General features: G+C 34.0%; 1 protein-coding gene across 1 annotated transcript; it reads right to left on the bottom strand.

Moving 5' to 3' along the window:
* Positions 1–4,655: 4,655 nt before the first annotated feature.
* LOC122491027 (ATP synthase membrane subunit K, mitochondrial-like) lies at positions 4,656–4,862 on the bottom strand. The gene has a single exon (XM_043593311.1). The coding sequence runs from the start codon at positions 4,860–4,862 to the stop codon at positions 4,656–4,658; it is 207 nt and encodes a 68-aa protein (XP_043449246.1).
* Positions 4,863–26,788: the final 21,926 nt, after the last annotated feature.

Raw genomic sequence — 26,788 nt, 5'->3', positions numbered from 1 at the left:
GTCTCCAGGGATCACTTTCCTTTACTGCCGGATGTTTATTGTCTTGAAAACTGTTGTCTCTTATATCTTATCTATATTTTTATTTTTCAGGTAGGAGTATCTTGACCTGTTATGTCATTTTGACCAGACTTATAAATCCCCTTCAAATGTGTTTTGATTTATCCTCATTTATAATCATTAAGGTGATTGAGTCGGGATTTAAACATGTTATTCTGGCTGAAAACTATGTCTCTATTTCTCAATATAAATTTGCATACTTGACAAGAATTTAACATCACATATGCATAATACTTAACACACACATACAATCTGTGTGTATGTATATATACATGTATATTCTTCAACTTGAGTGATATATTGCTAATTTGGTTCACTTATTCACACGTTCATTTATTTTTATTGAGAGAGAGAGAGAGAGGAAGCATGATTGTGCATGCACACACACACACATACACACACTTAAGTGGGGTAAGGTGCAGAGGAAGAGGGAGAAAGAGAATCCCAAGCAGACTTCACACCTAGGACAGACCCCAATGCAGGCTCGATCCCATGACCCTGGACCATGATCTGAACTGAAATTAAGAGTCAGACCCTCAAATGACTGAGTCACCCAAGTGCCTCTCATTTATTTACTTTTTCAACATATATTGAATACCTCCTTTATGTTCATCATTCTGATAAACATGAGGCACATAGCAGTGAAGAAACAGAGTTTTCTGCTCCTTAAGGGCGTTAATTTAAGATGGGACAAACTATTCAATAAAGTAATACATTTCATTCTTTTTACTTCCCTGGTACACTATGGGCCAGAAGATAGTTAAACATTCACTGAAAATGTAATTTTAAATTTAAAAGAAGAGTCTCAGATGAATGAAGTTTTAAAATTCTAAATCTGTGTGTGTGTCTGTGTGTGTCTGTGTTTAGAAAAAGGCCTAATTTTCCTATACACATAATTTAAGGGGGTTGGAATTTTTTAAAGTGAATAAAAGTTAGCTTAATATCTAAGAAATTCCCCGTACATGCCACCTCTCCACATATTCATCTAAAATTCTTTGTTTTTTTTTAAATGCATTTGTTGATGCTTATTTAATTCCAATATTTCTTAAGTCAACTCTTTCTTACAAAGTTATAAGCATAGGGGTTGAAATTTAGTGCACACAGATACTAGCTGTTGGTTTTGGTAACTTGGATGTTATTATTTTAAGGGTGAGTGGACTATTTTTTATACTTGTAGTATTTATATTTAGTATTTATATTTATATTTTTCCGATCTTTGAAAATAAACGACTGAAGTGGCATGGCTCACGTCAGAATAGATGAGTCCTCATTTTGAAAACAACCTTGATGAATGTATTTGGATGTAAAAATGAGCAATCTTCCTCTTTTGGGGTACTCTGCAATAGAGGCCAAAGCAAAAGGGTAAGTTCCTCCGAATAATAAAAGTAGAATTTTGAGATTTTTTATGATCAAACCTGCCATGAAGGGTGAAAGATGACGCAGAACTGTAAGGTAGAAATCTTGTCACCTAATTATTATGGCCTGAGAAGATGCTGGTTTCTAAGAAATCCATGGCGGGGAAAACAGAAGACAACTACCAGGTGCGCTGAAATTGAAGTTGTTTTTGTTTCTGCTAAATGGTAGAACGAAAAACGATGTTAGTATTGCGGAGGCTTAAATGGAGTAAGAAGAGCTGTGCCCAACATGGAGTGGAGTGGGAACAGAAAAAAGATGGAGGCTGTAGGAGGGAGACCGGTGGAGGGAATGGGCAGCAGTTAGTCTGACGCTGAAGCAGGAGGTGACTCAGAGGACATCCTCCTCTGGAGTCCCTTGGAGATGAGCAGAAGGTCTCTGGGCTTCTCTTGGCTCAGGAAATGAGCATGCAACTATTTTATGTGGATATTTTAGGAAGGGTGGCCCCAGAATGTCGGAAGACTTGAGGCCACTCAAGCTGGAGGCTTATGCTTCACAACGTGGAAGTTTCCGAGAAATAAAAGTTGGCGATACAATGAAAGAGCTTACGCTGTTCTGTCATTAAGGCCGGTGAGGTTGGTAGCACCGTAAGTGAATCACTTTTTATTTCCACAAACACATTAAATGCAAGTAATATATCTTTCCGGCTCAAGTTTATTCTTGATTTAGCTTCAGAATATTGACTGACATTACTTTTTAACCAAGACTTTAATTTTAGAATAGTTTTAGATTCATGGAAAAATTGTGAAGATTGTACAGACTTCGGTGATTGTGAATAAAGTTGCTAAAAATATTTAAATGCGGGTTTTCTGTGGACATAAGCTTTCAGATCAGTTGGGTAAATACCTAGCAGTAAGATTACTGGATCTTACGGTAAAATTACGTGTACCTTTGTAAGAAACTGCAAACACTGTTATTCAAAGTAGCTATATTTTTTTGCATTCTCAAAAATAATGAGTGACAGTTCCTCTTATTCTAAATTCTGATCAAAAATAATATTGTGAGTTTTTTGGATTTTAGTCATTGTAATTGGATTGTAGTGGTATCTTGTTTTAATTTGCATTTCTAAATGACAAATGCTGTCAAACATATTTTTACAAGCTCTTCTACTATCTGTATATCTTTGTTGGCAAGTTGTCTGTTCAGATCATTTTAAAATTAGGTTGATTATTTTCTTATTGTTAGGTGTAAGTGTTCTCCGTATATTTTGCATCTAAATCCTTTACCAGCTATCTGATCTCCAATTACTTTCTCCAGTCTATGGCTTGTCTTTTCATTCTTTCACAGAGCTTAAGTTTTTAATTCTAAAAAAGTCCAAACTATCAATTTTTTTCTTTAATGTGTCATTCTTTGGGTTTTACATATAAAACTCATCACCAAGCACAAGGTCACAGAGATTTTCTTTTAGAGATTTTATTGTTTTGAGTTTTACATTTAGGTCTTTGATCCATTTTAAGTCAGTCTTTCTATAAAGTGTAAGGTAAGTGGTGAGATTTTCTTTCTTTCTTTCTTTCTTTCTTTCTTTCTTTCTTTCTTTCTTTCTCTTTTTTTTCTTTTTTTGCAGATGGATATCCATTTATTGAAAAAATATCCTTTCTCAATTGAATTGCCTTTGTAAAAATTCAGTTGCTTAGGTTTATGTAAAACTGTTTCTGAACTATCTAGTTCTATTGATTCATATGTCTATTAGTTTGCCAATATCACAACCCTTTGAGTTCTGTGTTTTTCAATATTGCATTGGACATCTAGGATCTTTTGCCTTCCCATGTGAAGTTTAGATCAGTTTATAGCTATTTATAAAAAGAATTTTCTGACATTGTGATTGAGTTTGCATTACATTTATGGATCACTTGAGAAGAACTGTTATCTTAGCAATATTGAATTTTCCAACGCATGGACATTGTATATTGGTCCATACAGATCTTTGATGTTTTTCATCAGTAATTTGTAGTTTTCTACATATAAATTCTGTACATATTCTGTTAGCTTTATGCCTACATATTTCATTTGGGAAGTACTACAAATGGTATTTAAATGTTTTATTTTATTTTTTCATTGCTGGTTTATAGAAAAAAAATGGATTTTTGTATATTGCTGTTAAATATACTGCAAATTTTCTATACTTGCTTATTGATTCCAGGAGTTTTCTTGTCGCATCTTTGGTCTACTACATCATCTGGGAAAGAAAACAGTTTTATGCCTTCCTTTTTAACCTATAAGCCCTTTCTTTCTGCCTGCCTCTCTCTCTCTCTCTCTCTCTCTCTCTCTCTCTCTCTCTCTCTCTCTCTTTCTCCCTGCCTCCCTTCCCTCCATCCTTTTCTTTCTGTGGTTCTTTCTGTGTCTCTCTCTTTCCTTTTCTCTTTTCTTCCTCCTCACCCCCATTGTCTCTCTAATTTTTGAAAAAAGATTTGTCTATTTTGGGGATAGTGCAAGCAAAGGAGGGGCAGGAGAGAGGGGGACAGAGGATCCAAAGCAGGCTCTGTGCTAACAGGCTGAAAGCAGTGAGCCCGATGTGGGGCTCAAACTCCACATGGAGTTTGTAACCCCAGGGAATTTCTAAGCTTATTCCCCACTCTAAAGCACATTTTTTGGAAGTCCTTTGGTGAAAGAATAATATATTTATTTCTAAATAAACATCTAAAAGTGTTTTATCTCACCTTCATTCTTGATTGATGGATAAGTTGGATATAGAATTTTATATGTCTTGCTATTTTCCCTCTGCACAGTGAAGAAATGTCTTTCTATCCAGGCGTCTGCTGTGGCTGCCCAAAAGTCTGGTGAAAGTCTAGTTATCATATACTTACAGTTCATTTGACTTTTCTTTTAACTCTTTGCCCTGGTGTCTGCAATTATTGCACAATGCACTTGTCGGTTCTTCTCTATCCTGCATACTCTGCTTCTTCCAGCTAAATACTCATAGATTTAATCCATTTGGGAAACTTTTCTGAGTAATGACTTTTTAAGAACTGCTTCTCTCCTATTCACTTTTTGTTTGCATTTCCCCCCCTCATTCCACTTCAACATATGTTGAACCTTATCATCCTATTCTTTTGTCTTCTCTTGAATGAGTGCATTTCTTTGCGTCTCTATATTTCTGTTTTATATTTTTTTTCAAGGCGCATAATTTATCATACTAATTGAGCATTACATGATGAGTTGGCATTAGCTTCTCCAGGCATGGGAACTTAACAGATGAGGTACAGCTTAAAATCTGTTAATGTTCCGTTCATAGCTGGTGTATTTTTATACTTCAACTTGAAGTATAAGACCATCAAAGCAATGCCTCGAAATGTGGCCAGTACACAATTCATTCTACCTGTAAGAGTATGAGAGTTGAAATATTTTTCGATACCACTGAAATGGAATGAGGCATCAGTTCCTGGACCTTCCATGATTTCAATCTTTATAGAAGACACCAATTCCACTTGCTCTTTATATTTGTGTCATTTATTTCCTATAATTGTTACTAATCTATTTTCCAGTTCATTCAGTTTCTCTGTAGTTGTATGTAATCTGCCATTTATCATGCCCAATGAGGTTTTAATTTTAATGGCCCTAAATTTCATTTTTAGAAGTTTTTTAACTTGGATTTGCTTACAGTATGTTTCTTGTTTTTCCAAGCCGCCCTATTTGTTCAGTATTTTTTATATTATATTTTTATATTACTTTAATGCTTCTTAACCCACATTTAAAAAATAATTCTTTGAATTGTTTCTCTTATGTATAGTTCTGAGGCTGTAAGGTCTCAAGTTAATCCTTTATGCTGATTTTTCCTTAGTGGTTTGTAGTGCTTCACTGCTAAGTCATTATCGCCTAGGCCGTTATTTCTGTAGGATTTGAAAGTCTCGCCATACAGCAGTTTAGTGTTTGCTGCTTTTGAAGCCTTAAGTAAGATTTCGGTGGAACTAACCTGATCACCTTAATTTCCACGTGGCTGATTCCACGCCACAGCAATAATGTACATTTTTACCTTGTATCTTTATATGGCTCAGACTTAAGCTTTAGTTCCTTGGTTTAGATGGTCACAACTTTTCTACCCATATGTAACTAATTCTTCAACGGTATTCATATGCCAGGTTGTGTGTGCCTCTATTCTACTTTCTCCAAAACATTGAAACCTTTTGCTCCCATCTCCCTAACTTTTATATAAGGTTCCCCAGGCAACAGAATTGCCATTTTTAATCTGTATACTTAACACTTTCCTTTCAATAATTGATACTCAAAAATATTGATATAAGGGTATGTGATGATCAAATTTTAAATACTGGCTAAAGTTGATACTAATTGAGTGAAACTAAAAAAAATAGCAAGTATAATTCAATTATCTAGGCAGAAACTACTGTATCTATATCTATATCTAATCTATGTACATAGATAGATAGATATGTTTATTTTATTTATTTATTTGAGGGGGGCATAGAGAGAGGGAGAGACAGAATCCCAAGTAGGCTCTGCACTGTCAGCTCAGAGCCCAACATGGGGCTGAAACTCACCAACCTTGAGATTATGACCTGAACTGAAATCAAGAGTTGGGAGCTTAATGGACAGAGTCACTCAGGCACCCCTAGATTTTAGATTTGTTTAATGGGGAGTCATTTTTTTTGCCTTATTATCTAGAATTAATAACCTTGATAATACTAGTTACATCCAAATTATGTTCTTTCAAAATGCAGAAATATATACAATTATTTTATATAAAGATCAAAGGATTGTGTAAAATGTGTAAATATTCCAAAATGTATCTGGTAGAGATACATATAAAAACATATCTATACAAAGATAGTGAGTTTCTCATTTCAAGAAAATATCATAAAAATTAAATTTTATCGAGAAAAAAGTAATTTTAATCTCCATTGACTTTCAAGGAATGAAAAAAAAAACATCATTTGTAAGCTTTGCCAGAGGGAAAAATGTATCCATTATAACTATGCAAAATAATTACTAAAAATGTTGCTTTCAGACTACATGATAGATGCTATATGAATTTTCTGACAGTTTTGAGCATGATGAGTCATTGTTAATTTTGGGGGAAGTTATTACACTTCTATTTTCGAGACATCTTCTGGGGAAATGATCTTCTTCCACATCTTCAAGTTTCTGGAAATATTAATTTGTATTTTATTGTGGTAACATAAATAATTGGAATAACTACTCTATTAAAATAACTTATTTGAGTATTCTTTCTTATTGGTTCTTATTTGCTTAAAGAGAGATTGAAGGAAAGCAGCATATATTTTGAATGTGCTGTAGTGTAGGCTTAAAAACTAATTATCTGCAGGCTTTTAGCAAACATGTAAATTTTAGGATCTCCATGTCATTTAGCTTATAATGTAATTAGCTCTTTTTGGATAATCTCATTAAAACATTTTAAAAGTATGGGGTCCATTTAGTGAACCTGTATTTGTGCAAAACATTATTCTAATTCTAGCTTTCAAATATTTCTTTTGAATGATTTTTCTGCTACTTAATATCAATTTATTTCTAATTATTATAATTTAACATTTTGGTTTTAATTAGAGTGTACAAAATAGGAAAGATACTTTCATTAATGTAATTAATAAAGTTAGTTTTCCACATTTTGTATTTTGAAACATAACAAAAACAAGGCTTTATAATACTGTAATTCCTAGAAAATGTATTTGAGTCATTACACATAAATATGTTACTTTAATGTTCAGTCCTTTAAAATAATCCAGAAAATAATTTTGTTTCTGTAAACATTGCTATAGCACGTCATTATATATAGTGATAAGTTTTTGATAATTAATATGTCTCACAATATATGTTTCTTCAAATATTGAGAATTAATACAAAGTTATTTTGTTTTTATGACAATAATCAATATTATTCAAGTTACTCAAATTTTATGAGCAAAGTATTTATTTGAAAGCAAACAAAGTAATAAACACAATTCTGTGGTGAAATTAATAGACATATAGTATATTTCTACTACATTTTAAACTATTAATATATGTATTTGCAGTTGATTTCACTTTGGAAAATCTTATTATATATTTGTATTAGGAAAAAGAATAGGCTTGATTTTCTATACATTTGTATAATCAGGTTTTCAAATCCTCACTGATCTGTGAGCTTAAAATGGGCTTATAGTAACTGAAATGTTGCTAACATCCAGAATATTAATAGGGAAAATGTTTAAGTGTTATTTGGATTTTTTTGACTGAGACGCCAAGGCATTTAAATTGGATTGTATTTTATGTAAATTAGATGAGGCCATGTTTTTAATAAGTTTGTAATAGTTGTGGTTATTCATGAGATTTAAGGAATCCTTCCTTAAATTGTGGTGCTTTCAGTCTGTTTTGTTAGACCCTGTGGGAGTCCTGGTGGGGGCTGGGCATGAGGTAGGGGCTAGAATTCCTTGAAGAGCTTAAGCCACATGAAAGAGTACCTCAGAATGCCAATAGGCTGTAACAATTTCAGGAGTTTAAATGGAATGTTCATTAGGTCATTTAGCATTTCAAGACCTTGAGAAAGTACATCAACTGTGATATTCAAAAATATAGAGTATACAGTATTTCCTTTTTCTTCACCTTTTAGGACTTCTGTGAATAATGAAAAGAGAAGAAGCCAGATGAGTCCATTGTTAGGGCAGGAACCTAACAGAATGAAATGTCATGGATAAACTACAAGCAGAAAGTATAGGTGGGAAGCAAGATTATTATTGTGTGAAAGGAGATGGTGGAAAAGTGAACTCTCACAAAAGTACTGTTTAGTAATCAACTAACCCCCTTCCCAAATAGTCATAGAGCATTTTTACTTTTAGATAATTTCTATCATTGCATTTAGAGAAGTACTGCTCTAGACTAATATTATTTCCTTCCTCCTGTTTGTGCACACTTGATTTGATTCTTTAGACAGGCTTTATTGTTGAGTTCAGGTCATTGATCTCTGCAGTGTCTGTTGTGTCCGTAGTTATGAATGATTATTCTCTCAGGAGTCTAAATCGTGGTATTAGATGTGTTTTAACAAGAGTATATGGCCATTTTTTATTATTATGTTACCATTTTATAGAAGGAAACAATTCCAGTTTTTGCATGATGCTAACTAGCAGTTTTCTCTGTAGACTGAATACATCGTAGGAACCACAACAGAAACTAACTTCAATATGCCCATGTTGCAGTTTCAAGGTGAAAAGAATAACAGGTTTTTAACAAGATGGATCTTTCTCCAAAGACCTTTATGTTTCAAGGGTTGTTCAATTTTTTCGTTTGTCATAAAACAAAATATACCACCCTGAGATGCTTTATGCCTTGTAATATCTTGAGGCAAACTGGCTGACAAATGTATTATTCTCTCATAAAGAAGAGAAGCCCCTGAATTACCCATGCCGGACCAAACCGCTGCTTTTGTTCATGCCATCTTAACTGCCATAGAAATAGCGCGTGAGGCTCAAACTATCATGCCTACTTCATAATGCCGTGCTTTGTTCTTTCTGCAAAGATTCACTGCCGTGTATTAAATATGCCCATAAATCTCTCAGTAATTGTATATTACTTTTCTGTTCCCTCTACAGTTTACACATTGTATTCAACTTTGACTTTATTCAGCTCTGCGCAGTGGTATGGCAGGTTTATGGAATGTTGTAAAGCTGAGAAAAGTAGGCAATTATTGTTAAGCTTTTGTAAGCTATTTGAGAAAAGACATTTGTTGCCATCATGGCATAAGGACCAATTCTACCGGCTGTGGATTTACTCAGATTTTTATTTAAACTCTTTCTAAAAGGAGTGAGTGTTACTACGAACATTTTTAAAAATTGAAAACTTTAAGTGAAAAGTGGGAATTTTCCATTACTTTTTAAATAAAAACTAAGGGTTATGAGATATATAAGTGATAAAAAGAACATGAATGAAAACAGGTTTTTTTCATCTAATGTAAGTGAACTGAAAAATATATTTTAAAGGAGCATATAAAAATTATGATCAAGTATCTACAAGTTTATGGAATTAAAATCTTTGTAGACTAGAGAATTTGAATAATATTATTTTTCATCCATTAACTCCATAGAAGTAGCTGCAGAAATGGAAGAGTAGCAGAATATACTATCCCAAAATATGATTATAGCACTTTAGGACATAACACTCCAAAATGTGCCACCTTGGCATATTGATTATTTTTAAGTAGGCACTTAAAAAACAGCAAATGCTAGAAGAGGCTTTCCCTGAACTCCCCTTAGCTGCCTAAAGATGCATTCAAGGAAAGCAGAACTCAGTTGGCATCGATGCCCTCCCTGGGAGTTTTATCAACCAGGCAAAATTGACTTTGATCACAGAGGAGGGGAGAGAAGAAATTGGCACCATACCCAGACCCATACCATTGCCACAAACTATCATACTCTCCCAACCATTCTTCTAAGGGCCCACCGATGTTTCCTAGAACTCATTTACTCTCCCCTAAGAGACTTGCATTCCCTCTCACCTTTATGAACATGAACATAGTATTTAATCCTGCATTCCAAAGCTATCTTTTGAGAATTACTCACTTTCCCTGGGTATCCTCCATGTATATATGAGGTTTTCATGTTAGCAAACTTGTTTTTCTCTTGTAAATATGTCTTTATTACAAGAAGTTGCAGTCAAGAACTCAAAAGAATAGAGGGAAAATCATTTTCCCTCCTCTACACTCTATTGGCATTGTAATAGGATCTGCAGAGCCCGGATATCTATGTGTCTAGAATATGTGAAATGTACAACTTTAATTTTGTCTATATATATGTATATATATACACACACACACATATATATGCACACATTTATACACACATATATATGCATATATATAATGTAAAAATATATAGGTATATAATATATATCAACTTTATCAATTATATAAATGTATGTATATATATATATAATGTAAAATATATATAGGTGTATAATATATACCAATTAATTTTATTAAAAAATCAAATTCATAAACTTTGATAAATGCTAGAGCATGCATAGGGGTAAAAAATCCAGGCATTCACTTTAGAATACCCAAGTTCAAACTTTAGCTCTGCCATCTATTTGTGAAACTCATAGGAAGATCAAATGAGATCAAAATAAAGCTCTTGGCCTAAGGCCTTAATGAATTATAAATGCTACAGTGGATCTTCTTATCAGTCTTCAGTTTACTCTTTCCCAAAGGACTAATGATAACCTTAATTATAGATAAAGGGATACTTTTGTCCACACTGTTATTTTTCTAGATTCTGAAGATCTTTTTTGTTTTCCTTGGGAGAATATTCCTTAATGGACTCAGGATCATGAATGAGGAAGTAATATTACGTGCTTATAAATATTTAATACCAAGAGTGTATCACTTATTTTTATCAGAGACTTGCCTTCTTTCCAATATTCTAGAAGAATGTCTGCATGGTCCTTCCCAGTTTGTCTCTTACCCCTATGCCTGAATTCTTTTTTTTTTAATTCTTTTTTTTTTTTTAATTTGAGTATGGTTGACACACAATGTTACATTAGCGTCAGGTGCACAACATAGTGATTCAGCATCTCTATATATGGTGCTGTGCTCACCACAACTGTAGCTGCCATCTGTCACCACTCACACTATCACAGAGTATATTCCCTGTGCTGTACCTTCGTCCTTGTGACTTATCCATTCCGTAACTTGAAGCCTGTACCTCTGACCCCCTCACCCATTCGCCCATCCCCCCACCTCCTTCTCTCTGGCAACCATCAGTGGGTTCTCTGTTTCTATAGGTCTGATTCTGATTTTTGTTTGTTTATTCATTTCCTTTGTTTTTAGATTCCACATATGAGTGAAATCAGATAGTATACAGCTAGAATACCGAATGCATGGATGACTTAGGTGTTTTTACTCCTTAAAAAAAAATCTATAAATAAAATATTGGCCTGTCAGATCTTGGTTGCTCTGATGATCTCCAATGACTGAAATAGGACTTCAAAGTTTTATTTCCTGACTTATAGGTTGACATTGGCAGCATGTTTGGTCAGATGCAAGTCAGTCCATCAATCAGAAGCACAGTCTCCCTGCTATCTCTGATATTTCCCTAAGTCCTGTCATCAGAGATCTTTTTACATTTTTCTTTTTAATTATACCTAAAAGTACATCTCCAGTAAATAACTGCTGAATGACTGACTGAATGAATGCTTGCTGCAAATATTTGCTTCCCCATAGTTGATGATTTTGTACAGGAAATAAATTATTTCCAAAAGGTGAATGTTTCCTTTTCTGCAAGCTATGGTTACATATGTCTCTTTAAATACATAACAGCATGTTTATGTTGTTTGTTTGTTTGTTTTCCTATCAGGTCACAATAAAAACAGACCCTCTTTTATGCAGGAATTTGGAAACCATAACTAGCTCTTTAAGCAGCATTCTACATTCCTCTGTTCTAGAATGGCTGCTTCATATATTCTTTTTTTTTTCTTTTTTAAGTGGGCCCCATGCCCAAAGTGGGGCCTGAACTCATGACCCTGAGATCAAGAGTTGCATGTTTTACTGACTGAGCCAGCCAGGAACTCCCACGTTTAACTCATTCTAAGAGTGAACTCAAGTACCATGGAGACTCTGAACAGTGAGATCCGTGGCTGACACTCAGCAGCCCATCTCCAGGCCTGACTGTCTGTGTGCACAAACATATACCCGCAGATAAATACTTGTTTCTATTGTCCTTATATAAAGAATTATTATTCCAAAAAATTAATTCTTACCTTGGGAAATTACTTATTAAACAATTATTTAGTCCATTAGCAAAACCCACTGGCTTAAGGCTTGATAAGACTATTTGGTTTTCTAAATAATATTGGTAATGACCAATAGTATCACTTTCCTTTGAAATTTATTACAGATAATTGAAAAAGAGACATTACAATGACTAAATGAGGGTTATATTTTACAGAAGCATATTTTCTAAACTAGTTATACCAACTGTAGAAAAGGCTTATACATAGTGAACAATTTGTAGTTCTTCAAACATATTATCATTTCATAATGAAGCTCTTACTGCGAGCTGAACTATTAAGACAAGAGCAAAGATACTTTTCTTTTCTGATTTGGACATCATTCGGAGCTCACCCAACTTTCCTGCTCTGGGTCTTATTTGAATTATCTGCCAAATTAAGACCTTCATCTTGCAGCCTAATTTGAGGAGAATGTGTTCACTGATCGCTCAACACCAGTGACGTAAAGTCAACAATCAATTCTTCACCTCTTGCATCGCTGATGAAATACTGGATTTTCCCACTGTTATTCATCCCATAACTCTGTTTTCTAACGTGTCTCGTCTTCCATTTTAAAAACGAAATCTCCAGTGAATTATTTTATTTACCATTAATTCATCGCAAGCACCGTGATTACACACTTTGAACTAGTTGGTGTCATGTGTTCTTCCAGTTCTGTTACTGTTGTGGTTTTGCTGGTTAAGCCTTTATATTTATACTTTTGTGCTATCTCTGCTACTGCTAACTACTACTACGACTACGACTAATTGTGCCTCTACTGCTGCTTCTCCTCTTCTTCCTCCTCCTTTCTCTGCTTCTTCCTCGTCTTCTCCTCCTTCTTCTGGTCTTCATCTCTGTCTCCATTTTCATTTCAGCAAGGTTCATTATAATGAAAAAGCTACCTTCTTCAGGTTCTTCATTCATGTCCTTAAATGACACCACAACGCTTGCCAGAATTTGTCAAAATCCCTCAGATTAGCTAGTAAGGCTGTCGCTAATTCAGTCATGCTTATTGATCCAAACACCTCCTGACATTTTCCCTATTTTTTTTTCCTTCCAGAAGAGTCTTTACTAATCTGCGAATGTACCTTGTTCATTGTCATGCCTAGCTTTTCGTGAAGTATCTCTGCTACTGATTCATCACGTTGTTTTCTCTTCCTATGGCTGCCTTTCCTCCTTGTTTTCCTTGTAGAGCATTCTCTCATTGTAGTTCTTATCAGTTAAGGACCTGGACTCCTCACTGTTCAAAAGGGTTTGTTCAGTGTTTATTAATTCCTGGCACATTGTGAAGAACTGAGGTAAAATAAATATATGCCATTTTACCCTCTAGCATTTAATTTCACTATGACATATTGCCCAAAATAAACGTCAACAAGGTGCCATGGCAGCAAGGAGGAGTGGGGCAGCTACTCTCTGTACCATTTTGTCTCCTTGTAACCTGCATCATCTTAAGTTTTGGGAAGGAAGGATACACTACTTAAGCTCCTTTTGTTTTCCATGTAGCACCTGGCACATTGTAGGAGCACAGAATTTCAATACAAGTGTGTTAGTTTGGATTTTGTCTAATGCCTGTTTTAATTATCAACCTTAAGTAAAAATCACATTGTAAATGATGACCAGGATGTTAATATGTCCCCAACCTTTTTAAACAAATTGCAACAGGGAAATTCAAAAGTGCTAATTCTAAAAGTGGTTAGGTTTGCCTTTGAAATGGAATTTCATGCTTACCGATGAGCATGAGAATGTCTTACAAATCAAGCAATATAAGACCAGCACCGGCTAGAATAAGCTGAAACACTGCTTGACTTTTCTCACTCTTAGCCATTCTTCCTGCATCTCAACCTACATTTAGCTCAGCCATCTCCATTACAGGAGCTGATACTATTCAAACATTGCCTGGAGCAGAAATGTTGACAAAGGTTTCACAGTTCAAAAGACTTCTTTTGTTGAGGTGCAAGAATTTAAGAGCAAAAAGCACCAGATATGAACAAAATAGGGGCTGAATGTATTTAAATACTTAAGAGATGTAAGGAATTTTTTTAGTTGGAAACTGTAAGTCACATTTAGGTAGAGTACATGTACCAACAGGATCCTTTATACCCCTGCCTCTTTTTTTTTTCCTCTGTAAAGATTTTTATTTTATAGTAGACCATAGGAATCTATTGAGTTAAACCATATGAACAACAATACACACAAGAATATTAAATTATGTTATGCTGACAGTATGATATTTCATTATTTCTTATTAGAATGTAGGTTCCTTGGGGCAGGTATTTTGTCTAATTAACTATTGCATATACAAAGTGTGAAATAATCATGGCGTAAAATAGATAATAAATGTTTCTGGAATGAGTTAATGGATGTTTTATGTGGTTTGTAAAGAAAAAGGTGATATTATAAAGGAGTAAATGTGGACTCATTTTGTTCAAATTAAATGTAGTGAAAATCAGAGTTGTTTTAGATTCAGCTAGCTTATTTGCTGTTTTTCAAATGTTTTGCATTAGCAAAACCTTTAATGAGTTTGGCCTCAAGGAGTTTTTCTTTAATCCATATGTTTCTGATTCCCATAGAGTTAGCTGTTACCAAAACTATTTTAATTATTTACTTGAATTCCAAGATGCCTTTTGAAAGATTTCATCAAGGAATTCTTTATGTCTGACTTTTAAAAATTAAAGTCTCACTTTTCTCAATATTTCTCAGACTGTATCTTCAAAAACCTATAACTATTCTGAGATTTATTTTTATGCTGGTCTCCCACTTTTAATTCTCATGTAATTAGAGCAAAAAAATTTTTTTATATTAGTGAAATAAACAAACTGTAATGCCTATATTATGCATTTCTAATGTGGATATTGCAATAATTTGTAATGGCTTAGAGTCTCACAATTTAACCATAGCATTTATCTTAATAAGTATATACCTATTAATCTTATAAATTATATTCTCCTTGAGTTACTATATCAGAATAAGTTCTAAATTTAGCTTAGGAGTGGATTTTGAGTTTATGTATGTGAGAGTTGAGGAGAAACAGAAGAAAAGAAAAAGAAATCCAGAGGATAACAGTTATAGCTATTCTCTTTCCTGACCAAGTTTAAATTCACCTTGTCACTAATAAATGCATTTTGTGTGTCTGTGAGAATGTTTAAAATTCAGAGATTATCTTCTGGAGTTTTATTTTTAGTAAAACGGTATTTACTTCAGTAAAACTAATAATAAAAAATTAATTATATCAATATACACACCCCTCCATTAGATAGTTCAACTACCAAAATTTTATCTGGATTTAGTTTTTTAAAGATTCATCATATCCCTGTTGAGTGACAGAAGTTAGGGGTTTGGGGAAGTATATGTTTTCATCTTCTGTGAATTAAAAAACTGCTCTGTGTGCTGTGAGTACTTTATGATTTAGGTATATTTAATCAATACCTCAAAATAATTTAATGCCAGAAGGAGGGAATTCACAGCTCAAGTACTCAGAATATTGTTCAGAATATTGTTCTCTATGATATTTTATATTATCAAATACAAGAAAATTAATTATTTAATTTCTCTGAGATTAATTAGTTGAATAAAATAGATTCTATATAAACTATTTGATTCTTATATTTTCAGTTTTTAATGCAATATTATATATACAATAAAGAGTATTAAGCATATTACATAGATAATTTGGTAAACTAAAGTAAATAAAATGGCAAAAAATTACCAATAGCAGTCAAATAACAATATGAAGTAACTCCTATTTTGAAGTACTTTCTTTTGAAACTAACAAACAAAAAAGTCTCCAGTGGAGACAAATGAAAATGAAACACAGTGATCTAAAATCTTTGGGATGCAGCAATAACTGTTGTCAGAGGAAAGTTCATAGTGATACAGGCCTGCCTCCAGAAGCAAAAAGAATCTCAAACAAACAAACAAAAAGACAAAAAAACAAACAGACAAAAAACAACCTAACCTTATGCCTAAAATAGCTAGAAAATTAAGAACAAATAAAACCTAAAACCAGTGAAAGGAAGAACATAACAAAGATTAGAGCAGACATAAATGAAATGAAAGTTAAAACAACAAACAAACAAAAATACAGATGAATGAAACCAGGATCTGGTTCTTTGAGAAGATGAACAAAATTGATAAACCAGTAGCCAGACTCATGGAAAAAAAAAAAAAGACTCAAATAAAGAAAATCTGAAACAAAGAGGAAAAATAGCCAACACCACAGAAATACAAAGGATTATAAGAGAATATTATGAAAAATTATATTCCAATAAATTGGGCAAACTAGAAATAGATAACTTTCTAGAAACTTCCAAAACTGAATCAGAAAGAAGTAGGATATTTGAGCAGACTGATTAGAAGCAATGCAGTTGAACCAGTATTCAAATAAAAAAACTCTCAAAAAATGGAAATCCCGGACAAGATGGCTTCAGAGGTGAATTTCTATGAAACATTTTAAAAGCATTAATACCTATTCTTTTTAAACTACTTCAAAATATAGAAGAGGAAGTATATTTTCTGGATTCACTTTATGAGGCCAACATTATCTTAATACCAAAACCAGACAAAGACACTAAAGAAAACTAAAAGCCAATATTTTTGATGAACACAGATGCAAAATCCTCAACTAAATAGTAGCAAACCAAATCCATTATTTTAAAAAAAGCATTCACCATGATCAAGTGGAACTTATTCCTGGGATAAAAAGGAGGAGGTTCAATAATTGCAAATCAACGTGACATGTCACATTAACAAGAGAAAGGATAAAAAACATATGATTATCTCAACAAATGCAGGAAAAGTATTTCAGAAGTACAACATCCATTCCTGATGAAAACTGTCAACACAGCAGGTTTAGAGGAAACATACCTCAACATAATAAAGGCCATGTAGGAAAACCTACAGCTAACATCATACTCAATGGTGAAAAACTGAGAGCTTTTCCTCCAAGATCAGGAAAAAGATGAGGATGCCCACTCTCACAAATGTCACTTAACATAGTACTAGAAGTCCTGGCCACAGCAATCAGACAAGAAAAAAGGAATAAAAGACCACCAAACTGGTAGAGAAGAAGTAAAACTTTCACTATTTATAGATGACAGGATACTATATATATAGAAAAAACTAAAGACTCCAATAAAAAACTACTAGAACTGATAAATGACTTTACTAAGGTCACAGGATAGAAAATCATTATACAGAAGTCCATTGCATTTCTGTGTATGAATAATTAAGTAGCAGAAAAAGAAATTAATAAAACAATACGATTTAAAATCGCACCAAAAATAATAAAATATCTAAGAATAAACTTAACCAAGGAAGTAAAAGACCTGTAACCTAAAACTATAAAACACTGATGAATGAAATTGAAGACAGCACAAACATATGGAAAGATATTCCATGCTCATGCATTGGGAGAGCCAATATTGTTAAAATGTCCATACTATCCAAAGCAATCTACAGATATAATGCAATTCCTATTAGAATACCAACAGTATTTTCACAGAACTAGAACAAATAAAAATAAAACTTGTGTGAAACCACAAAAGTCCATGAATATCCAAAGCAATCTAGAAAAAAAAAAAAAGCTGGAGGTATCACAGTCCCAGGTTTCAAGATATACTACAAAGCTATGGTAATCAAAACAACATGGTGCTGTACAAAAATAGACACCTAGGTCTATTTTCTTTGAGAGAACCCAAATAAACCAGGCTTATATGGTCAGTTAATCTTCAACAGGGGGAAAAATATATAGGGAAAAGACAGTCTCTTCAACAAATGGTGTTGGGAACACTGGACAGCTACATACAAAAGAATGAAACTGGACTACTTTCTCACACTATACACAAAAATAAACTCAACTTGGATTAAAGACCTATGTGAAACCCAAAAGCATAAAATTCCTAGAAGACAACATAGGCAGTAATTTCTGTGACATTGGCTGTAGAAAACATTTTTCTAGATATATCTCATTTGGCAAGAAAAACAAAAGCAGAAATAAATTATTAGGACTACATACAAATAAAAGGTTTTTTTTGCACAGCAGAGGAAGCCATCAACAAAACTAAAAGATAACCTTCTGAATGGGAGAGGATATTTTCAACTAATGTATCCTATTAGGGGTTAATATTCAAAATATATACAGAACTCATACAACTCAAAACCAAAAAAACAAATAATTCAATTAAAAAGTGGGCAGAAGACTTGAACACATATTTTTTCAAAGAAGACATATAAATGGCCAACAGATATATGAAAAGAGACTAATTATCACAGAAATAAAAATCAAAACCACAATGTAGTATCACCTTACATCTGTCAGAATGGCTAGAATCTGAAAGATGCGAAATAACAAGTGTTAGTGAAGATGTGGACAAAAGGAACCCTTGTGCATGCACTGTTGGTGGCAATGTGAATTGTTACAGCCATTGTGGGAAACAGTATGGAAGTTCCTTAAGAAATTAAAAACAGTATTACCATATGATCCAATAGTCCCATTACTAGATATTTACCCAAAGAAGACAAAAACACTAACTCAAAAAGATATATGGACACGTGTTTGTAGCCGCATTATTTATGATAGCCAAGATATGAAAGCAAGTCAAATGTCCATTGATAGATGAATGAGTATAGAAGATTTGGGAAATATACAGGTATAGATATCTACAGATATCTCAGCCATGAAAATGATGAAATCTTGCCACTTGGAACATAATGGATGGACCTAGATGGTATTACCCTGAGTGAAATACGTCAGTCAGAGAAAGACAAGTGCCATATGATTTTACTCACATGTGGAATGTAAGAAAAAAAAATGAACAAAGAAAAAAGGCATGTGAAAAAACAGCCTTAAATACAAAGGACCAACTAGTGGTTGCCAGAGGGGAGGTGGGTAGGGGAATGGGTGAAATAGATAAAGGGGATTAATTTATATACTTACCACTTATTGTGATGAGCACTGAGTAATGTATAGAAATGTTGAAGCATCATATTGTATTTCCTAAACTAATATAATACTGTGGGGAATCAAATAGCTATGTCCTGGCTAAGGAGAGTAATGTATAGAAATGTTGAATCATCTTATTGTATACCTGAAACTACTATAATACTAAAAAAAAAAGTCTTTGAAACGTAATTGTTCAACCTCTAATGATTTTGGGGGAAACATATAGGTATTTCTACTTAATGTTCATACTTATTAAATATTGATATATTGCTCAATAAATACAAACAAAAATAGACAAAAACATAAATCCCTATGCTTAAACTTTTATGGAAGATTTTAGTCTGTTTAATAAGTCTCCCAGAATATGAAAACACTTTCTAAAACATGTTGTCAAAAATTAGAAGCTAATGTTTACATTCCATGTGAAAACTCATCTTACAAATGAAAGCATTTTTAATATGGTGGATTTGCCTGAAATTTAAGAGCATAGAATAATTTTGCCATGTGTAAGTAAAATAATAAGGGTGTTGCAGTTCAAGAAGAGATGTAGATCCACTCTTTTGTCATTCCAGGTCCAAAAACGCTATATCTATAACATGGTGAATTCTCAAAAACAAAGAAAGCAAGGAAAAAGACAAACCACTATTTTAATAGGTGATGTCAAGGAGTGAGTTTTTAAAAAATTCTATACTTCCCACCTTTACCTAAAAAGTCAACAAAAATGAGTTTTATGCTAATTTTCTTTGTTAGAAAAAAGTGAAAAACCGTACTATGCAATTTCTTTTGACACCCTATCCTAATTTTAATTATAATGCAAATTACAAAGTATACCTCAAAGTGCAGTGAAGTTAGAAAAAAAATGCTTTGGACATAGTATAGCTTGGATTTTACATGCCTTGAAATTTAGAATGGCTAGGGTCTTGTTTTCAGGAGAAGTTATTGAATGACAGTGATTGTTTAAACATCTTAATTACTCCCTTTGATGCAGAAGCAGTTGGACAGAAATCATAATTATTTCATATCTAGAAAGAGTCATATCTGGGGACTCAGAATCCCTGAAATTTTTTTGCCTTGGTCATTATAATTTGATGTTTTCTCCATAATTCTGCTAATAAGCAGGCTGATTAAAAATAGTCTAGATTAGAAAATGGGATTCAGTAATTTTTATAATGATATTTCTATATATTCCCCATACCATGTTAAAGCCTGGAGTACCAAGAATATTATAAATCCTCACATTTATAGGTTTTTCTAAATGGCACAGATCTTAGAGATAACCTAGTCTAATCTACTCATTTTCTATACAAAAACACACTCAGATTGGATAAGCATATTAACTGAATTAATGTAGTTTTTTAAATTTGAAGTTCTTAAATTATTTCTCCATCCATTACTATTTTATTATTATTATTATTATTATTATTATTATTATTTTAATGTTCATTCAGTTTTGAGAGAGAGAAAGACAGAGAGCAAGAGAAGGAGGGGCAGAGAGAGAGGGAGACACAGACTCTGAAGCAGGCTCCAAGCTCTGAGCTCTCAGCACAGAACACTACTGGGCTCGAACTCACGAACTGTGAGTTCGTGACCTGAGCAGAAGTCTGATGCTCAACAAACTGAGCCACCCCGGCTCCCCAATACATTACTATTTTTAATTCAACAGGCCCCTTCATTAGAAAAAATGGGAAATGCAAAGTTACATCAATGACATATTCACTGGCACTAAAACAACGTTCAAGAAAAATTGACTTTTTTTTTTTTAAGACAGAAGCATCATGCCAAAAAAAAGCATATGCTTACTTAAATTACGTGGACTATTTTTTATGTAGCAGATGAATGGGTCAAGCTAGAAATAACTAGCCAGACTCCTCACAGGCAAAGCTATTTTCAGGTAGAAAATCCTACCAAGGTTCTTGCAGTAAATATGATAACCATCTGTTTTGTTCCTACAAATAAATTAGACTGTCAGAATTTAGCAAAGCCATGCATTCCCCTACTCAAGAAATATTTATAATTATTGGTCTGAAACATTAATTTTATTAATAATAAAACTTTTAGGGGCGCCTGGGTGGCGCAGTCGGTTAAGCGTCCGACTTCAGCTCAGGTCACCATCTCGCGGTCCGTGAGTTCCAGCCCCGCGTGGGGCTCTGGGCTGATGGCTCAGAGCCTGGAGCCTGCTTCTGATTCTGTGTCTCCCTCTCTCTCTGCCCCTCCCCCATTCATGCTCTCTCTCTGTCTCAAAAGTAAATAAACGTGAAAAAAAATTTTTTTAAATAAAAAATAATAAAACTTTTAGTAATTACTGAATACTTACTATGTGCCAGATGCTACTCTAAACTCTCTTCACATAGCATCTCATCTAATAGTTAAAACAACCCGAAAAGAGAGACATTGCTAATATTTGTATTTGATATGAGATGTGGTTGAGAAGAATTTTAAGCTCTCAGTCTTAAAAAGAGCACCAAATAGAAACCAAATGCAGGAGAGCTCTCGCTAAGATTTTAAAAAAGTGAACAAAATCGTATTTCAAAGGCAAAATCCTGCTGCCCTTCAAATTTTCAGAGTGAGTGGTATGCACTGTGGCTAGATTTTATTTGTTTATTTACTTTTTATCTAAAGTTATGGTCCTCCTAGTAAAGTTTTGACTATAACTTTTCACAGAAGAATGAAGTCCAAGATCAGGCGGCCAGCATGACTGCCTTCAGGTGAGGACCCTCTCTCTGGTTCATAGTCAGCACAGTCTCACTGGGTCCTCACCGGGAGACAAAGAAGGTGTGTGGGGGGGGAGGGGTCTCTCTGGAACCTCTTTTATAAAGCAGGAATCCCAGTCATCAGGACTTGTCCTTATGACTTAAGCACCTCTCAAAGGCCGTGCCATATCTTCGGGGGTTAGGATTTAAACATATATTTTCAGGGGTACACAAACATTCAGACCATAGCAAAAGGAGAGCCTTAATTTTCTTTTTGTCTTGATATCCTTAAATTTTAATTTTAAGCTACATGCATATTTATTGCTAATAATTAGAAAATGTGAAATTGTTAAAAGGATAAACTAACAATCACCCAGTGTTAAAGAGTTGCATTTCTATTAATCTAAAATAGTTTTTAATACATACTTATGTAATACAGGATGCAGAACATTGTTGTGATTCTAAGATTGTTAGATAGGTAGGTAGATGATAGATAGATACAGATAGATGATAGATGATAGATAGATTGATAGATAGATGATAGTCCAACCTCAAACAATAGTGGTTCCTTTATCCTCAAACACCTAAATAAATTTTTGTGAGATAAATATCAACTTCAAATTGATTAGAAAAGAAAGCAGAACACTTCACTTATTAAACTTTTCTGTCTCTCTGTCTCTCTGTCTCTCTGTCTCTCTCTCTCTCACACACACACACACACACACACACACACACACATTAAAAAACACAGTAGTATTCAGTGCAAAATTTCCTGGAGATTTTGAAGAGTTATAGAAAAAGAGAGTTTACATAATTAAACCTACTCAAACAAGAAGAAAATTTCCATTAGCGCTTTTATCTTTCTCACCCAGCAGCAGGTGTTCCTTACTTTCCCCTTCACCCAAGCCTGGCACTGGCTTTTTTCCCTTATTGCCAACATTTGCTCTAGGAACTGACATTTGTTTGCCTTATAGCTGCATAGCTACCTAGTTCTGCCCAGCTCCTCATGTGCATCATAAAACCACTGTACTTCCCAACCAAGAATCCTATAACAAACAGATCTCTTCTTTTCAGAAAGTAATATAAAAATGACTTTTTTCTTGGAGCACCTAGGTGGTTCAGTCATTTAAGCAGCCTACTCTTCGGGGACCTGGGTGGCTCAATTGGTTAAGTATTAGACTTCAGCTCAGGTCGTGGTCTTGCAATTTGTGAGTTCCAGCCCCATGTGGCACTGTGCTGACAGCTCAGAGCCTGGAGCCTGCTTTGGATTCTGTTTCCTCTCTCTCTGCCTCTCTCTCTCTCTTTCAAAAATAAATAAACATTAAGCAGCCGACACTTGATTTCAGCTGAGGTCATGATCTCAGTGGTGAAAGATCGAGCCCCGGGTTGGGCTCTGTGCTGAGTGTGGAACCTGCTTATGATTCTCTTTCTCCCTCTGCCCCTCTCTCCTGCGTGTGCTTTCTCTCTCTCTCTCTCTCTCTCTCTCTCTCTCTCTCTCTCTCAAAACAATAAAAAATAAAATAAATAGAAATAACTTTTTTTCTTGAATGGAGCATGTTGGTGAGCTATCTGCCACCCACACTGGACATTCATCAATATATTTCCTGTAAGTTTCTTATATAGCTCTTTCTGACTTCCTGTCATGTGTAATGCATTAGCATCAGTTAAGCACAGGACAAAACATAGATGGACCCAGGCATCTCATGTCCTATGTTACACTGTTCATCCCTGAGTTATACATTCGTGGGCATTTCACTTACTTCTCAAAGTCTAAGCCTTCAGATAGTAAAATATATGGATGGTTCACATCATGTTTTCTAGTTCTCCAGCCCAAAGGTGTCTCTCTTTCTCAGTCTCTCCAACGAATACACATGTGAAACTTTGAAGTTACTTGAACGAAGATTTCAACATTTTCAAATTGCTGAAAGTCTAACGGAAATGTATAACTAGTGACTAACTTACAAAGCATAAATATATTGACACCATGAATAGAAAAAGATTAAAGTTAAACCTGAGTTTTGAATCTGATGATTGCACCCTTCCTTTGGTGGCAGTAATATCTACCTGTAAAGTTTTAGAGTGTGATTCGAAGGCAGAAAAATATGAAACATGTGAACATGGTTTTTGGGGAAAAAAGTACTTAATAGTTTTATGCAATGATTAAACCTCCAAAATTAGTTATCTCAGTGGATCTTGCTTGAGAAAAGCAACACACTAAGAGTTACAGGATTTTATGCAATCATGAAAAACTTGGATGGTTCACTACTTATAGTGTAAAAGATTAACAAAACCATATAACGAGGGTCTGAAGCACTGTTATGTCGTAACATTTACTAATTGTGTTAAAATAAGCCACTTATTTTTCTCCCACCAGGTAATAGCCAAGGAAAACTGTACCTAAAAGGAAATGCTCTGGGTATGCAGTGAAGTCTGTGATTTTGTCATCTTGCTTTGAATAGCGTTTAATCACGAGAATGACAAAAAACAAAAAAAAAATCACCAAAACCCAAATGAAGCATCTAAGAGGCAACATATTATTTTCTTTTAACTGTAAGACAATTATTCTCTACAACAGAACTGTGTATACTGGAAATATAATGATACCATAAGTTGTACTGGAATTTGGTAATATTTAAAACTTAGGACAAATGTATTTGAAAATGAACATTAAATTATAACCTTATGAATTATGTGGGGTGCAGGTTATTTCTGACATTGTCCTTCAGTTAAATGTCAATTGAAAATATAAAGGTCATTTTATTTGTACGTGTTAAGTTGTTCAGTCGCTAGCAGTTTTGTGAATAAATTAAGCACCTTTTTCATAAGACAAACATCAACTCAGAACAATTATTGAAAGCATTAGGAGACAATGCTAATGTATTTCATGCTTCAAAGGCTACAGCTGCCAAAAATTCATAGCAATCAATCAACATCTTTTCTGCTGTATTTCATATCTTAAACAACTTACCATGGGTAATTATTATAAGTCGATTTTCTTTTTCTCAGACAAAGTTCCTGGATATATTGATTAAATTCATTGTTCCTTTGTGACTGCCCCATATGTAGCTAAAATATTAAAGCTATAATCTGTTTTTCATTTATAGAAAAAAATTAAAACCCACCTGAGACAATTTAACACAATTCATTGCTTTTGAATAGAATTACCTTTTTTGTGAGTGTTCTTCTGAACAAAGAAATAGAAATAGATAGGCAATTTGTTTTTCACACCTGACAGATTTTGCTCTGAATTCTAGAATCCATGTTGGTGGTCACTGAATAATCCACAGGGAAAAGGTATCTCTGTGAAAGAAGCATCTGAGTTCATTGGTCTTAGCCTTTCAGGTATTCATAGGAATACGTTCTTAACCTCAAGTGCGGAAATGGTAAGAATTGTTAAGTCAGAATCCTCAAGGGAAGGAAAGAAAACAGACCAGACCCACCTTGGGCTTTGCCTCCATTTTGAAAGTCCTCGTTGAGTCTTCTTTCTCCTACCCATCATCACAGCCATGTTGGAATGACGTCATTGCATATGACTTCAATATATATATATATATGAAGAGCATATATAAAAATATACAAATCAGGATAATGGCACCAAAGTATGATGAAGCCACAATCTAACTTTGTGAAAAATCGTTAGAGAATGCTTCTTAATTCAGAAGTGTCAAACTGACATTCTTGATCCAATGAGGACATATAGATGTATTGGGTTTGGTCTACACAGTATTTGTAAAGGGTTTTTAGTAAGTACACAATGTATCAAAGTTGGAATAACTTACAGAAAATATCTGTATTTCAGTTGTTCTTGAGAAAATAATTAGAGCACCTGACCACCTTGACCTCACATTACACATGGCAACAGCTAAGTAATGGAATCTCATTCCATTCCTGAGAGCCTTTAGATGCCTTCCTTAAGGCACATTGATTCCTATGAATACTGCTCACTATGAATATGCTCAAGGAGTAATGCATGAAAAGTAACCAAATAAACAAGCACTACACAGCTAAGAATTACTCAGGAAACTAAAAGTGTCTCTAAAAGTAAAGGCAAATACAAGAAATTCTGCTAATGTAATGTTTCCAGACTGCCGTATTTAGTCTGAAATTTAATCAAATTTAAAGGTGTATGTCATATTTCTAACTGAGCTCAGCTTCTTAAAAGAAAAAAAATCATCCTTTGCAATGTCTGTACAAGGCCTCATTCACAGAACGCCTAGTAAATGCCCTGTGCTTCCTAATATGTATGAAATAATTAATAAATGAAAAGCAGATAGTATGTCACTAAGTATAACAGGATTTTGAATGTAAAGGAGTTTCCAAAGGATAATAATAAAATTAAAACATATTGGAAACATTTATTTATAAAAAAATTCCTATAATACCTTGTAATTAATTTTAAAAATTTGAGGAGAACTTAGTTACATTGCAGTGCAGTGGTTTTGCAACTTTATTATCCTTTAGCAGAGGAACACATCGTCCAAATGTAAACCAGTGTGGACACTAGATATGCATAGAACAGTTTTACGCTTTTGAAGCGCAAATTGATGGTCCAAGGCCCCTCAGCTACGCCTGCTTCTTGGCCCTAATACACTTGAAAAACATCACTTAGGGTTCTGTGAATCAGTTTGGAAACCACTAATCCTGTCAGATTTCCATCATGTGAGAAAAGAGGAAATTGATGTTCAGTGAAATAATGGCTTTGCCCATTATGAGGAGACCCAGGATTACTGGTCACAAAGTTCTGAGACATATGTGAACTGAAAAAGTATGTCAGACACCCTTTCCTGCCTACACAGGAAGTGAAGGGAAAAGGAGCAATGCATGAAATGTAACCAAATAAACAAAGCACTACACAGCTAAGAATTACTCAGGAAACTAAAAATGTCTCTAAAAATAAAGGCAAATATAAGAAATCCTGCTAATGTAATGTTTCCAGACTGCCGTATTTAGTCTGAATTCCAGGAACACTGTTTTATAATCGTCTG

Source organism: Prionailurus bengalensis, chromosome C2 (assembly GCF_016509475.1).
Source record: "Prionailurus bengalensis isolate Pbe53 chromosome C2, Fcat_Pben_1.1_paternal_pri, whole genome shotgun sequence".
NCBI lineage: Eukaryota > Metazoa > Chordata > Mammalia > Carnivora > Felidae > Prionailurus > Prionailurus bengalensis.
Note: the sequence above shows the minus strand (reverse complement) of the source record. Positions and strands in the feature narration are given on the sequence as shown.